Source organism: Dipodomys merriami, unplaced genomic scaffold (assembly GCF_024711535.1).
Source record: "Dipodomys merriami isolate MVZ:Mamm:240054 unplaced genomic scaffold, mDipMer1.0.p SCAF_8, whole genome shotgun sequence".
NCBI classification, from domain to species: domain Eukaryota; kingdom Metazoa; phylum Chordata; class Mammalia; order Rodentia; family Heteromyidae; genus Dipodomys; species Dipodomys merriami.
Window position 1 is genome coordinate 41,833,861 of NW_027206401.1, and position 12,010 is coordinate 41,845,870.

The 12,010-nt window shown below is 37.4% G+C and overlaps 1 protein-coding gene across 2 annotated transcripts in view; it reads right to left on the reverse strand.

Moving 5' to 3' along the window:
• Positions 1-3,018: 3,018 nt before the first annotated feature.
• The window catches only part of Fhl5 (four and a half LIM domains 5), a 34,688-nt gene continuing 25,696 nt past the window's right edge, over positions 3,019-12,010 (reverse strand). For both annotated transcript variants that reach the window (XM_070010394.1, XM_070010393.1), the window contains 3 exons: positions 11,097-11,266; positions 6,790-6,976; positions 3,019-3,264 (listed from right to left, as the gene is read on the reverse strand). In XM_070010394.1, the coding sequence (XP_069866495.1) occupies positions 3,101-3,264; positions 6,790-6,976; positions 11,097-11,266 (521 nt within the window). In that variant the 3' untranslated portion in view covers positions 3,019-3,100. The remainder of the gene's footprint in view (positions 3,265-6,789; positions 6,977-11,096; positions 11,267-12,010) is intronic.

The following is a 12,010-nucleotide window of genomic DNA, read 5'->3' on the forward strand; positions in this document are numbered from 1 at the left end:
CATCAACATCTATCTGTTAGCGTATTAGAGAGAATAATTTGTGTTCAATTATACATATCCAAACTATACTGTAAAAATCATTTTTATTTAAAATGTGAAGTGTTATCAATGTGTCAAGTAGATTAAAAACTATTTCTTTAAATTACAAAATGTAATTACTAACATCAAAAATGGTTTTAGACTTATTTTTTATTTTGACATTAAATTTTGTGATAGTTTTTAAGCAAAGTCATTTGTAATTAGTCACATCTTTCACAACGATGGCTCATTCCTCACTGCAATGAACAATGTAATATTTCCTTTTCTAAGGTTATAATAACTAAGGATTGATCCTGTGATCACATTTCACTTGACCAATGGTGCTAGTTTATTTCAGTCTAACATTTTTCTAATTTTGCTAATTAAAATTGAACCCTTTGGTATCCTACCCATTAACATTGAAGTTGAAATTCCTTTTCAATTTTACCTTTACAGTCTTTAATACTGAATATGACAACACAAAATACTTTTAGTTGTCGATTTGTATACTCACCTTTACATCTATAGCCACAGGTCTAGGGCTATATAACCTTTTGCTTGTCACTACTACTGAAACGTATATTACTGTAGTAAGAAACCTGAGCCTTGGAACCCTACCTACATTGGTTCTATTCCATACAAAGTCATTAGCAACATTTTCCCCAAACATTGTCGTAATATTTTTTCTTCCATAGTTAAGAAAAGTTGTTAACTCACAGTGACATTTGTGTATGCCAGTTAAACAAGTTCTCTTTTCTTAGTTGTGCTACACATTTGTGCTGTGCCTGTAGTAGCATCTTCTCTAAGTTGTAGGAGTAGGATCTCTGCAGCTAGAAGGATATCTACATCAAGAATTTTCACATTTACCACTTCCATATTTCCATGCCAAGATTCACCTCCTACTGTCTCAGAACCACAAGAGTGGCTCTAGTTATGATCATAGCATATGTTTAAATATATGCTTAATGACTAAGTCGCCTTCTTAATACAGAAATATAGAAAAAATTTAACAAATCACACTCACAAAGGATAATTAAATCTGTGTCTAGTAACTATGAATTTTAAATGTAAAGATTAAATGCAAACTAAACAATGTGCTCACTTAACCCCTACACCTTAAACAGCAAATGTCTAAAGCTAATGGCTTAGCTAAAAATCTTTATGCAAAATATATTTATTAGCAAATACAATTCTATGCATTATATATCTATGCAGGTTTTGAATGGTTTAGCTTTCTACAGAGATAGTGTTTTGTTTCCAGATCATAGTATGACTGGTGTGCTTAGTGGATTGTGTGCAATTGCATAAAATTTACAGGACAATATTGATATAGACTGCATTTTATAACGTGAATATGAGAAAGCACTCTGCCATTATGAATCTGAAAGTACAATTATAGTTTTCATAATCTAGGTACTCTGTCTTTGGAGTATCTCTAAATGGTTAACATCACTGGATGTCTTTGCATTTGAAATTGCTTCCAAAAGACTTTTGATATTAATTTTAATTGCATCTATTGGGTTGTTTTAATTACTGTAATTAGCCATAGCCCATACTTATATTTCCCTCAGGATCCTTAATGTTTCTACAGTAATCTGAAAGCAGATACATATATCTAGGTGAGTTTCTTTTGAACTCTTACCATAGCTGAAAGCTGTGATAATCAAAGGTGATAACTGCCTATTATCAAGAAGACAGCAAAAGATGTTTTCCCTTTGTACCAAAATGGAAATTACTGCTTGGGGAAGTTGGTAGGGTCATGATGAGTTAAGATATCTGATTTGAAGATTAACATATGGTGACAGACTTTTCACTAAAACTTCTTTTCACGAAGAGTGACTTTCTTTAGAGACCTCATAAATACTTATTTGTAGGATTGCTGTTTAGGGTTAGAAATAATGCTCCTGCCTTGAATTAAGGTGGATACAAGTGTGGTGGAAACAAGCAGGGCTAGGGGGGCTCATGCACAGCCCATGTTACTCTATTGTGCTTTACAGGTTCCCATTTGTCAACAGTGAGTTATTCTTGTCAGTTCTTATTTTTACTGGGTTTCTCTAAAGCCCACTTTTATGTCTGCCCGTTAATCCTCTATGTAATTTCAGAAGGCAAAATTCATGAGGCTTGGAGCTAATTTTGTTTCTGTTATGCCCTTAGATGTCTGGATGAAAGTTGTGTTCTGACACTCAATTCCTTCCCTAAAATTCATTCCCAGCATGAGAGTTTAATGATCTATTTACTTTAAAAGTTTGCCTTTGGGAGCAATGATTAGCCTCGCTAGCTTCACTTAAAAGAATAGACTTTCATTTCACTAAGTCTATAAGCATTTAGAAAAAGATCATTGTGGGCTTTGAATATAGAATTCATACAAAATGTGCTGAAGCCCATGCCTCAGCTATCTGTAGATAGAAGTGGTCCCTTCATACGTCTGTGAAGGATGAGGCTCACAGCATCCACAGTGCAGAGTAGATTCCACTGCGAAAACACCGGGAACTAGCCAGAGAGGCAGCCTGTATGAGGACCAATTGTATTTAGCAATAAAATAATGATTGGGGAATGACATTTTAATGATACAATTCTTAAGTGTGCTGATCATGAGTCAGAATCTCTTATGAATCTTATTCTACCATTCATAATCAATCCATCAGATTATATATAACTCATTAGGCTAGAAATGAAAACATTCATCTCATGCAGACCTCTCAAATTTGTCCCTAGTTTTCTTTCACTCTGAAGTTTTGAAACATGGCATTCTTCATTAATTAATATGAACAAGTCCTAGGTATGGGTGATACACTCAAATATGAAGAGATTGTTTTCTAACAGCAGAGTGCAGCATTTTGCAAGGTTGTAATTTTGCAGCTGTAGTATATATTCATTTGTGTTAAGCTGTGCTTTTGTGCACAGATCCTGTAGCTCAGTAGGAATATATGTAAAACCTTTTCTGTTCTTACCCTGACATTAATATTCTTAAAAGCGTCAGTAAAACAGAAAATCAACTAGTTGACTGAGACCAAGTTCTGGATTTAGTGAGAACAATGGCAAAGTGGATTTTGGGTGGGGATAGACTGCTTCCTTTCTCCTTCTAGTTGTCAGTGTCTACCCCAGAGCCACACTTGCGGCACAAGATTTCAGTGTCCTGGGTCAGGAAGCCTTCACCCACCAAGGAGACAGAGCACTTCCCACAGTTGAAGCATTCACTATGCCACTGGCGGTCTTGAAAGCAGATGAACTTGGCACCTCTGAGACCTGTGAATGATTGGAGACACAGAATCATCATTCTTTCAAGGATCCCTTAAATTTTTGTCGGGTACTCTTCTAGGAGTGAACAAGAACATGTAGAAGCAGACAACTACAAAATAAACCCTTTTCCCTCCCAGCTTTCTGTTCAGGTGAGATTTTTCAGACACTCCTCTCTCTCTCCTTCTCTCTCTCTTTCTCTCTCTCTCTTACACACACACACACACACACACACACACACACACACACACACACACACACACACACACACACACACACCTTCATAAAATGCACCAAGATTGCACCAAGATGTAGCTCATGAAGGCGGGGAAGGGAAGTGAAGGGTAAACAAAGGAGGAGGCTGCAATGCTTGGTAAGAAAAGTATGCATTATCCTGCCCATGTAATTGTAGCCCCTCTGTACAGTATGTTCCCAAATAAAATAAAATACAATTAAAAAAAAAAGATGTAGCTCATGAGCAAAGCAGTTGCCTACCAAGTGCAACCTCAGTATCAAAAAAGAAAAGACAAAAGAAAAATACAGTTAAAGATTGCCAGCCAACTTCTGCAATCTACAGAAGTGAGTGAGTAGAAGCTAGAGAAATATATCACCTACTTTTCTAAACATTTAATCATTTCAGCTAGGCAAGGAAATACAATTAAGTGCAGTGGGCAGACAGAATAGATTTTGAAGTCAGATATATATAATTTGATTTGCCCTCTTTCCAGGTGACTCAGTTTTCTTAGTTGCAAGATAAACACAAAATGGAATAAATGTACATATTCAAGACTGGTATTTGGTGTTTTAATGATTTTTAGTTCTCTTCCTTCAGTATCATATGCTTAGTTTTACCTGGAGTAAGCACTATGGTTCTATGATTGTTAATAACATACTTTCTAGAAATCCAAAATAGAAAATGTCATCCATTATAAGATTGAGTTATCCTGTTGTGGTAATCTTATTACCTGCCCAGAGACAACTTGAGTTTAGGGTTCTCATGAAGATCTACAAATCTGACCACTCCAGCCTCTGCAGTACCCTATCTAGTGATGAATTTCTATGAAATGCCTCATTAACTTTTTCTACTTTAACTTGGGCCTCATTTGAGTTTTCAGTGATACTCAGATCTCCATCTCCTCTATGATTTCAGGATACACATCAAGGAATTGATTTTGAGGAGTTGTAGAAAAGAGAAGAAGAGTCTGGGATAGTATAGACTCTTCCTCTTTTGTACTGATCCTTGGGCTTGAATTCAGGCCCTGGGCATTGTCTTTGAGGTTTTGTGCTCAAGACTAGTGTCCACCACTTAAGCCAGAGCTTCACTTCTGGTTTTTTGGTTTTTAATTGGAGATGAGAGTTTCACAGACTATTACCTGGGCTGACTTGAAACTTCAATCCCCAGATCTCAGTCAACTGAGTAGCTAGGATTATAGGTGTAAGGTACTGTAGTCCAACAACATTTGGGTTACTTTTAGATCTAATAATTTGTTCTTGATAATCTTATGCTTCACCTAGCAATGTCTTTCTGTTTGAACTTAACAAAGGTTGGTTTAGTGATACTGAAAAGAAGTCATCAAAAAGAGTCACTTAGACATAAGTCTGTGATAGATCGGAACTGAAACTCATCAAGTTGAGGACTTGCATAGGCTCTCTGAGAACATGATTAGATAGGTGAGTTTCTAGAGTTCTTTATGATTTCATTTTCTCATTTACCTATTAGAGCACCATTTTTTTTCCCAGCCCAATTCAAGAAAAGTTTAGAATAATTTGGGATTTCAGATTGCACTAATGAGAAATTAGGGTTCCAGTTACTGTAGCTAATCTGGAAGCTCCATTTTTTTCTAACTTAATGTCATGGAGATAGTTTATTCCCTTAGCAGTAGAAGCTGCCAGATATACAGAAGGCAGAAGAATGTAATGGTTAGAACTTTGTTCTCTGGAATCAAATAGGTCTGAAATCATTAATACAAGTCCTTGTAACTATCAATGAGGTAACGCAGCTGAGTAAGAGGCATACCCTATTCAGCTGGGCAGCCACTCCGCTCTTTGTGATGGTGATCTCACTCAAAGAATCTGAAGGCAGCTTGTCCCTTTGCTTTTGTCATCAAAGATGGATTTTTAGTATTCATTCTTGTTTGTTTGTTTGAAATTATGTGTAGGCCAAATAAAACCTGTCTGCTGACTGGACATAGCCAATAGACAAGAATGAGAATCTACACAACATGATGTCCCTGTACAGATAAATAAGTATGACTTATCTGGGTAGTTTAGGCCTTTCTCTTTGTAAGTGGATTAAAGTCTCTAAATTGGGATTTGCATGGAAACTCTTTTCCTTCTTTGGAAGATGAATGTATGCTCATCTTTTGATATGTTATGTGTATCTTTGGAACTGGAGGGAAAGTCTTCGTTCTCTGTTACCTAATCCAAACTAACAAAGTGAAATACGGTCTAAGAGCACTAGCAATGGAGAATAGATACTGTCAAGTTATGAAGTAGTGATGAATTCCTTGATAGATTAGCTGCTGGTTTTTCAAATACTGAGCTAGCCTCAGTTCCTTAACTGTAGGATTAGAACTTTAGAAGAAATAGAATGTTTTTCAGAGCATTATCAACCTAACATTGTTTTCAGATAGTTTTCAGAATAGTTACACTTAATTAACTCTTACCCTTTGTTTGGAACTAAGCAGAACTCTGATTTCTTTCTTTCTTTTTTTTGTCAGTCATGAGGCCTGAACTCTAGGCCTGGGAGTTGTCCCTCAGCTCTTCAGCTCAAGGCTAGTGCTCTACACTTGAGCCATAGCACTATTTCTGGCTTTTACAGCTTATGTGGTGCTGAGGAATTGAACCCAGTGCCTCATGCATGCAAGGCAAGCACTCTTCCACTAAGCAACCTTCCCAGCCCCAGAACTCTGAGTTTTTTCTTTTTTTTTCTTTTCTTTTCTTTTTTTTTTTTTATTGGTCTTGGGGCTTGTACTCTGGGCTTGGGCGCTGTTCGTGTGCTCTTCAGCTCAAGGCTAGCGCTCTACCACTTGAGCCACACCACCACTTCAGGTTTTCTAGGGGTTTATTGGAGATAAAAGTCTCACGGAGGTTCCTGCCGGGGTTGGCTTTGAACCGCGATCCTCAGTCTTAGCCTGCTGAGTAGCTAGGATTACAGGCATGAGCCACCGGCGCCCGGCTTCAGAACTCTGATTTCTTAATATCATTCTTCCCACGTAGTTCGTTAATGAGATTCAAATTAAGCTTTATTAAGGTTTGCTCTGATCTCTTAGCTCCTTCCTTTTTACTCTTCCCTTGACTTTAGAGACTGTAGGATTGGATTTTTCTTTTTACAGAGGATAAATACACATATTGTATTGTCTTTTCCTTGAGGTAGTCATGTAAGCTACAAATGGGCACCCATTTGTGTTGATCCCCAAAAGGAATACAATAAAGAAGGTTTACATTTTCACTTGCATTTTTGATAGTAACTAGATTTCATGTTACATCCCTCTAGCTGTGTTCTACTAAATCCTATTAAACTGAAAAACTTACCGGTGATAGGTTTGGTACAGGCTGCACATTTCTTGGCATAAAGGTGGCTATAGCAGTCCAAACAGAATGGGTAATCATCTCGGGACATGAACTCCTCTTCACAAAGCTCTTTTCTACAGCCACTGCACAGAAAACACTCTTTGTGCCATATCTGGTCACGAAATGTCACTCCACCTGTGGTTATCACCTGGCAAAGGACGAGAATGGCTGTAAGGGTGAGTGCCATTACAGTTCAGAGCATTCTATGGTTTTCTTCTGTGTTTACAGCTGGTGCGTTGTGATATGATAGCCTGATGATTCTAGGATTTCCTTTTCCTGACAATTTCTCTAATTTTTGTTTATAATCTGTGGGAGAAACCAAAGTTTACAGGAATTGAATATTGCTGGAAACAATTATTATAATATTTAAACACTCAGGACCATTTTGGACTCTGGCAGCTGAAAAGAAGAAATTGGGGATTTTATTTACCTCAACTTCTCTGAGTTTTTTTTTTTTTTAATTTGGGTCTTCAGAGATCTGCTATTAGAGCTAAGAAACTTTTTTTCTGGGGGGGGGGTGTCCGGTCATGGGACCTGAACTCTGGGCCTGGGCACTGTCCCTCAGCTCTTCAGCTCAAGGCTAGCGCTCTACCACTTGAGCCACAGCACCACTTCCGGCTTTTTTTCTTTTTGCTTATGTGGTGCTGAGGAATCGAACCCAGGGCCTCAGGCATGCAAGGCAAGTGCTCTGCCACTGAGCCACCATCCCAGCCCCTAAGAAACTTTTTATACCATGTTCTTATATTAAGAAATAACTTTCAAAGGTTCTGAAAACAAACCTGCTATTCCTCAAATTTTACACTAGGTCCAAGAATACCCAGCAATAGAAAAATCCTGAGTGGAATTGGTGAGGACTGTCATTGGGAAATATTGATTTGCATCTCTTTTTTTACTTAAAAAAAATCTACAAATGGTTACACAAGAGCTTACGATTTATCATAGCTATTTATATGCACAGTGCATCAAGTTTTCAACTTCTTTTCTCAGCTCTGTATATCACCTTTACAATAAAAATAAAAATTAAAAACAAGAAATATTTGTTTATCTTATAAAAAATTTATTCTAAAGTGGTTTATTTTGTGATACTATCTTAGAAATTAAAACACTTTTTTTCTACAGAAACAAAGTATACTATGTAAATGGAAAGGAAAATAGTGTGTGTTAAAGTAAAGCAATTTAAAATATCCCCTACTAACTTCAAACGTCTTTATATCAAGCACAGCAGAAACCATGGTTTCTGTGATTTGTCTGGTCAAATGATCAGCACATAATGTTTACAAGCCTGATACCAGTGGTTTATGTCTATAAGCCCAGCTATTCAGGAGGCTGAGATCTGAGGACCTCGGTTCAAAGCCAGCTCAAAAAGGAAAGTCTGTGAGACTCTTATTTCCAGTAAACCACCAAAAAAAATCCAGAGCTGTGACTCAGTGGTAAGGCACTAACCTTGAGCAAAAAATCTCAGGGACAATGCCTAAGTTCCAGCCACAGGATCAACATTTAAAATAAAGAAAGATTTGAAAGTTAAGAAACTGATCAATAGCAAGCTGAAACTTGATTTATGCACCAGAATCTGTTTAATTTGGAAGAAGAAACTCTTGAACATTAAAAATAAGTTGCTTGTGAATGTATTACTTTTGAAGAGGTAGGCAGGCATAAATAAAGCTGAATGTCTAATCTTGGTTTTTACCACTGATTGATGTCAGGATTCCTTAAGTATTTTTATCTGGTAAGATAAAGACAATAATGATTTTGCATGCAATAGATGCCCAATGAAGAACTGAAAAATATGTTTAACTCTATTTAAATCCTGAGGTGGAAGTGGTGCTGTGGCTCAAAGTGGTAGAACATTATCCTTGAAAAGAAAAGCTCAGGGACAGCACCTCGGCCCTAAGTTCAAGCCCCATGACCAAAAAAATAAAAAAATCCTGAGGAACTTGAATTCAAAGCACTAGGTTGAAGTCACTTACTTTTTAGTGGAAAAAATTTTTTAAATGTAGCACAATGAAATCAATGGGAAAACATTTAAGGTAAAGATCTATTGTCAAGTATTTTTTTTCTCTTTTTTAATCATCATTAGTTTGGTTTGAAAAGTTGTTTTACTTTCACTTGGATTAAAATAGCTTGTTTTCAGATTTTCTTGAGAAGCTTGTCATTTTGAAATTTAAATAGAAAATAATCTGGCATGTCATGATCTATCTGCCTCCCAACATAAATATTTCATAAATTTTTATGACTTCAGTTTGTAATAGTTTTCTATAACCTGCACTTTGTCCCTAAGCTCAACACTGCAATATTAGAGATTTTCCTTGGTTACCTCTTTACAGCAGTGGACAGATTATACTTTCTCCAATGAATTCTAAGATAATTCTCACAAATTTCATTAATATTTTAGCCCTAGTTGACAAAATGAAGCCTAAAGCTTGCTACAACAGTAAGATTAATGGACTAATTTTATTTCCTGTCTCTGCTTTTGAATGCATGTCACTGACTTTGGTAATTCAGTGGAGCTTTGTATATTACAGGACATGGGTTCTGATTACTGCCTATAATAACATCACTTTGTAGAGGCAGTGTTCCTTCCAAAGTAATGGAAGACTTTCAGTATTAGGTGGTTTGGTGTCATGTTACTATCCATTGTAATTCTGTTATCATTTCAGCATAATTTAATAATTACAACTTAGAAAAATATATATTCCAAGTTGGTCCAAATGCAATACTGATTTTTCCTCTGCCTTCTCCCTTTCTCTCTCCCTGCATCTATGTGAATGCATGTGTTTCATTATGCATCTTTAGGAAATGGAATGGCACTTCCACCTCTTCAAATGCAAATATACAAATGGTTTAAGGGATCTACCAAAGGATCCCATAGATAAAAAAATGCTTAGGAACCACTATACTGATTTAGTGTGATGATGTTGTGTGTGTGTATATGTGTGTGTGTGTGTGTGTGTGAGGGAGAGAGAGAGAGAGAGAGAGAGAGACAGAGACAGAGACAGAGACAGAGACAGAGACAGAGACAGAGAGACAGAGAGACCTGGGGCTTGAATGCAGAGCCTGGGTGCTCTTCTTGAGTTCTTGAGCTGCCTAGCGCTCTGCCACTTGAGTCACAACTCCACTTTTACATTGGAGAGAAGAGTCTCCTAGACTTTCCTGCTCAGGTTGTCTTTGAGCAATGGTCCTCAGATCTCAGCCTCTCTGAGTAGTTAAGATTATAGGAATGAGTCACTGATGCCTCACCTATTTAAACTTATGATGTGTCAAGGATTTCTTTGGGAACATCAATGTATGTATTTCATAAAACACAGACTGGATTTCACATGATAGACATGAGCCACTTTTCATATGAAATCTTAAGAAGCTAAAATGTTAAACGATGTTTGTCTAATTTCCCCCTTATTAGAAATGTGATTTGAATGAGGAGCCAAATGAGAAGGTCTTTCATGTTCCTCTGGAACAGGGAGTACAAAAGCATTCAGCTTGCCTTCTTTGTACTTTTGTTGGTGGTGGTAGTGGTGGTAGGGCTTGAACTCAAGGCCTGGGCATTGTCCCTGAGCTGTTTTTCACTCAAGGCTAGTGCTCTACCACTTTGAGCCACATCTCCACTTCCAGTTTACTGTTGGTTAATTGGAGATAAGATTCTCACTACCTTTCCTGCCTGGTCTGGCTTTGAACTGCAATCCTCAGATCTCAGCCATCTGTGTTGCTAGGATTACAGGCATGACCCACCAGCACCTGCCTCTTTGTGTTTTTATGCTACTAAATTTCTTATACAATCCATCTTCTCACTTGCTTAAGCCTACTAATCTAGTCCATGAGAAGAAAGCTTCAAGCCACAAACCTATTTGCATTGCTGAAAGAATACTGGAGGAGATCCCAGATTGACTTGTTTTCCTTGGTGAATCCATGGGCAAACCAGTTAACACCAAATGAATCACAATTTATTTCCTAACAAATTTCCTGCATTGGAAGACAAATGTGCCCTCTCCCAGAACACTTGCAATCTTGTATTAGAGCTGCAAATGAAACTTGACTGTCGATTACGTGAGTTGTTTAGAGAATCTAATATCCATGTTCTAGGAGGAATGTTATGGATGTGCTAAGTAGGTACTCATCGTAGCAGCTAGGACTTTAGAGAGTTGTTGAAATTCAAAACTAACATGTGAATGTGTCGGTTAGACAGAGCAGGAGAGCATCAGTTTACTCCAAACTGCAGCAAAATACTAGTGGTAGATGAGGTCCTACAGCCTTCCTCTTCTATAAATAATTACCTTCTTACAAAAGTTGCAGTAGTTAGCAAACTCCTTCTCAAAACATGGCACACAATAATTGCCAGTCTCTTTGGAGATCAGAGGCTTTGTTCCTATTGGTTGTCGGCAATGCTCACACACAAAGCACGTTTCATGCCAGTAGTTGCCTTTAAATTCCATTTTGCGAGAACCTGAACTCCAAAAGAAAGAACCTGTTAGTGCAAGTCCAGTATAAGCTTATTTTCTTTGAGCAAATGAAATTACCTAAAATACATTTTAAAACATTAAAGCTATAAGCTAGTTGTCCTTTTAGAAACATAATATTTCCAGAGTTTCAGGAACATTCATCTAGAGAGAGAAAACAGCCATGACAACAACGAATCCTTCCTTTGAAAAAGAAGTCTTGCAGGCTTTGTGCATGCTGCAATGTAAAGATGTGAAAGTATTTTAAGTGGAGACTGAATACCTCATGATTAAGATAAAATGGGGCATAATAATCATTAGAGGGATGTTAGAAACGCCCACTGCATGACTCCAGTAATTTGTGTTGTATACTTCTGACTTCTGAATTATTTGAGTCTTTAATGTGTGTGTGTGTGTGTGTGTGTGTGTGTGTGTGTGTGTGTGCGCGCGCACGCGCATAAGTGAGTGAGAGAGATACGAAGAGAGGCACAGAGAAAGGGGAAGAGACAGAATGACACTCTTCTATGCTTATGTTTGTAGGGATAAAGATAAATTCCAAAATATAGTGAATCAACCTTGCCAAAAGTGGCCGTAGTGTGGCTCAAATAGTAGAGGGTCTGTCTAGCAAATGCAAGGCCCTGAGTGCAAATTCCAGTACTCCTGAGAGAGACAGAGACAGAGATAGAGATAGAAGAGAGAAGAAACTTCAAAAACAAAAGTTTAGAAAGAGTAATGTAGATGGGGAAAATTGG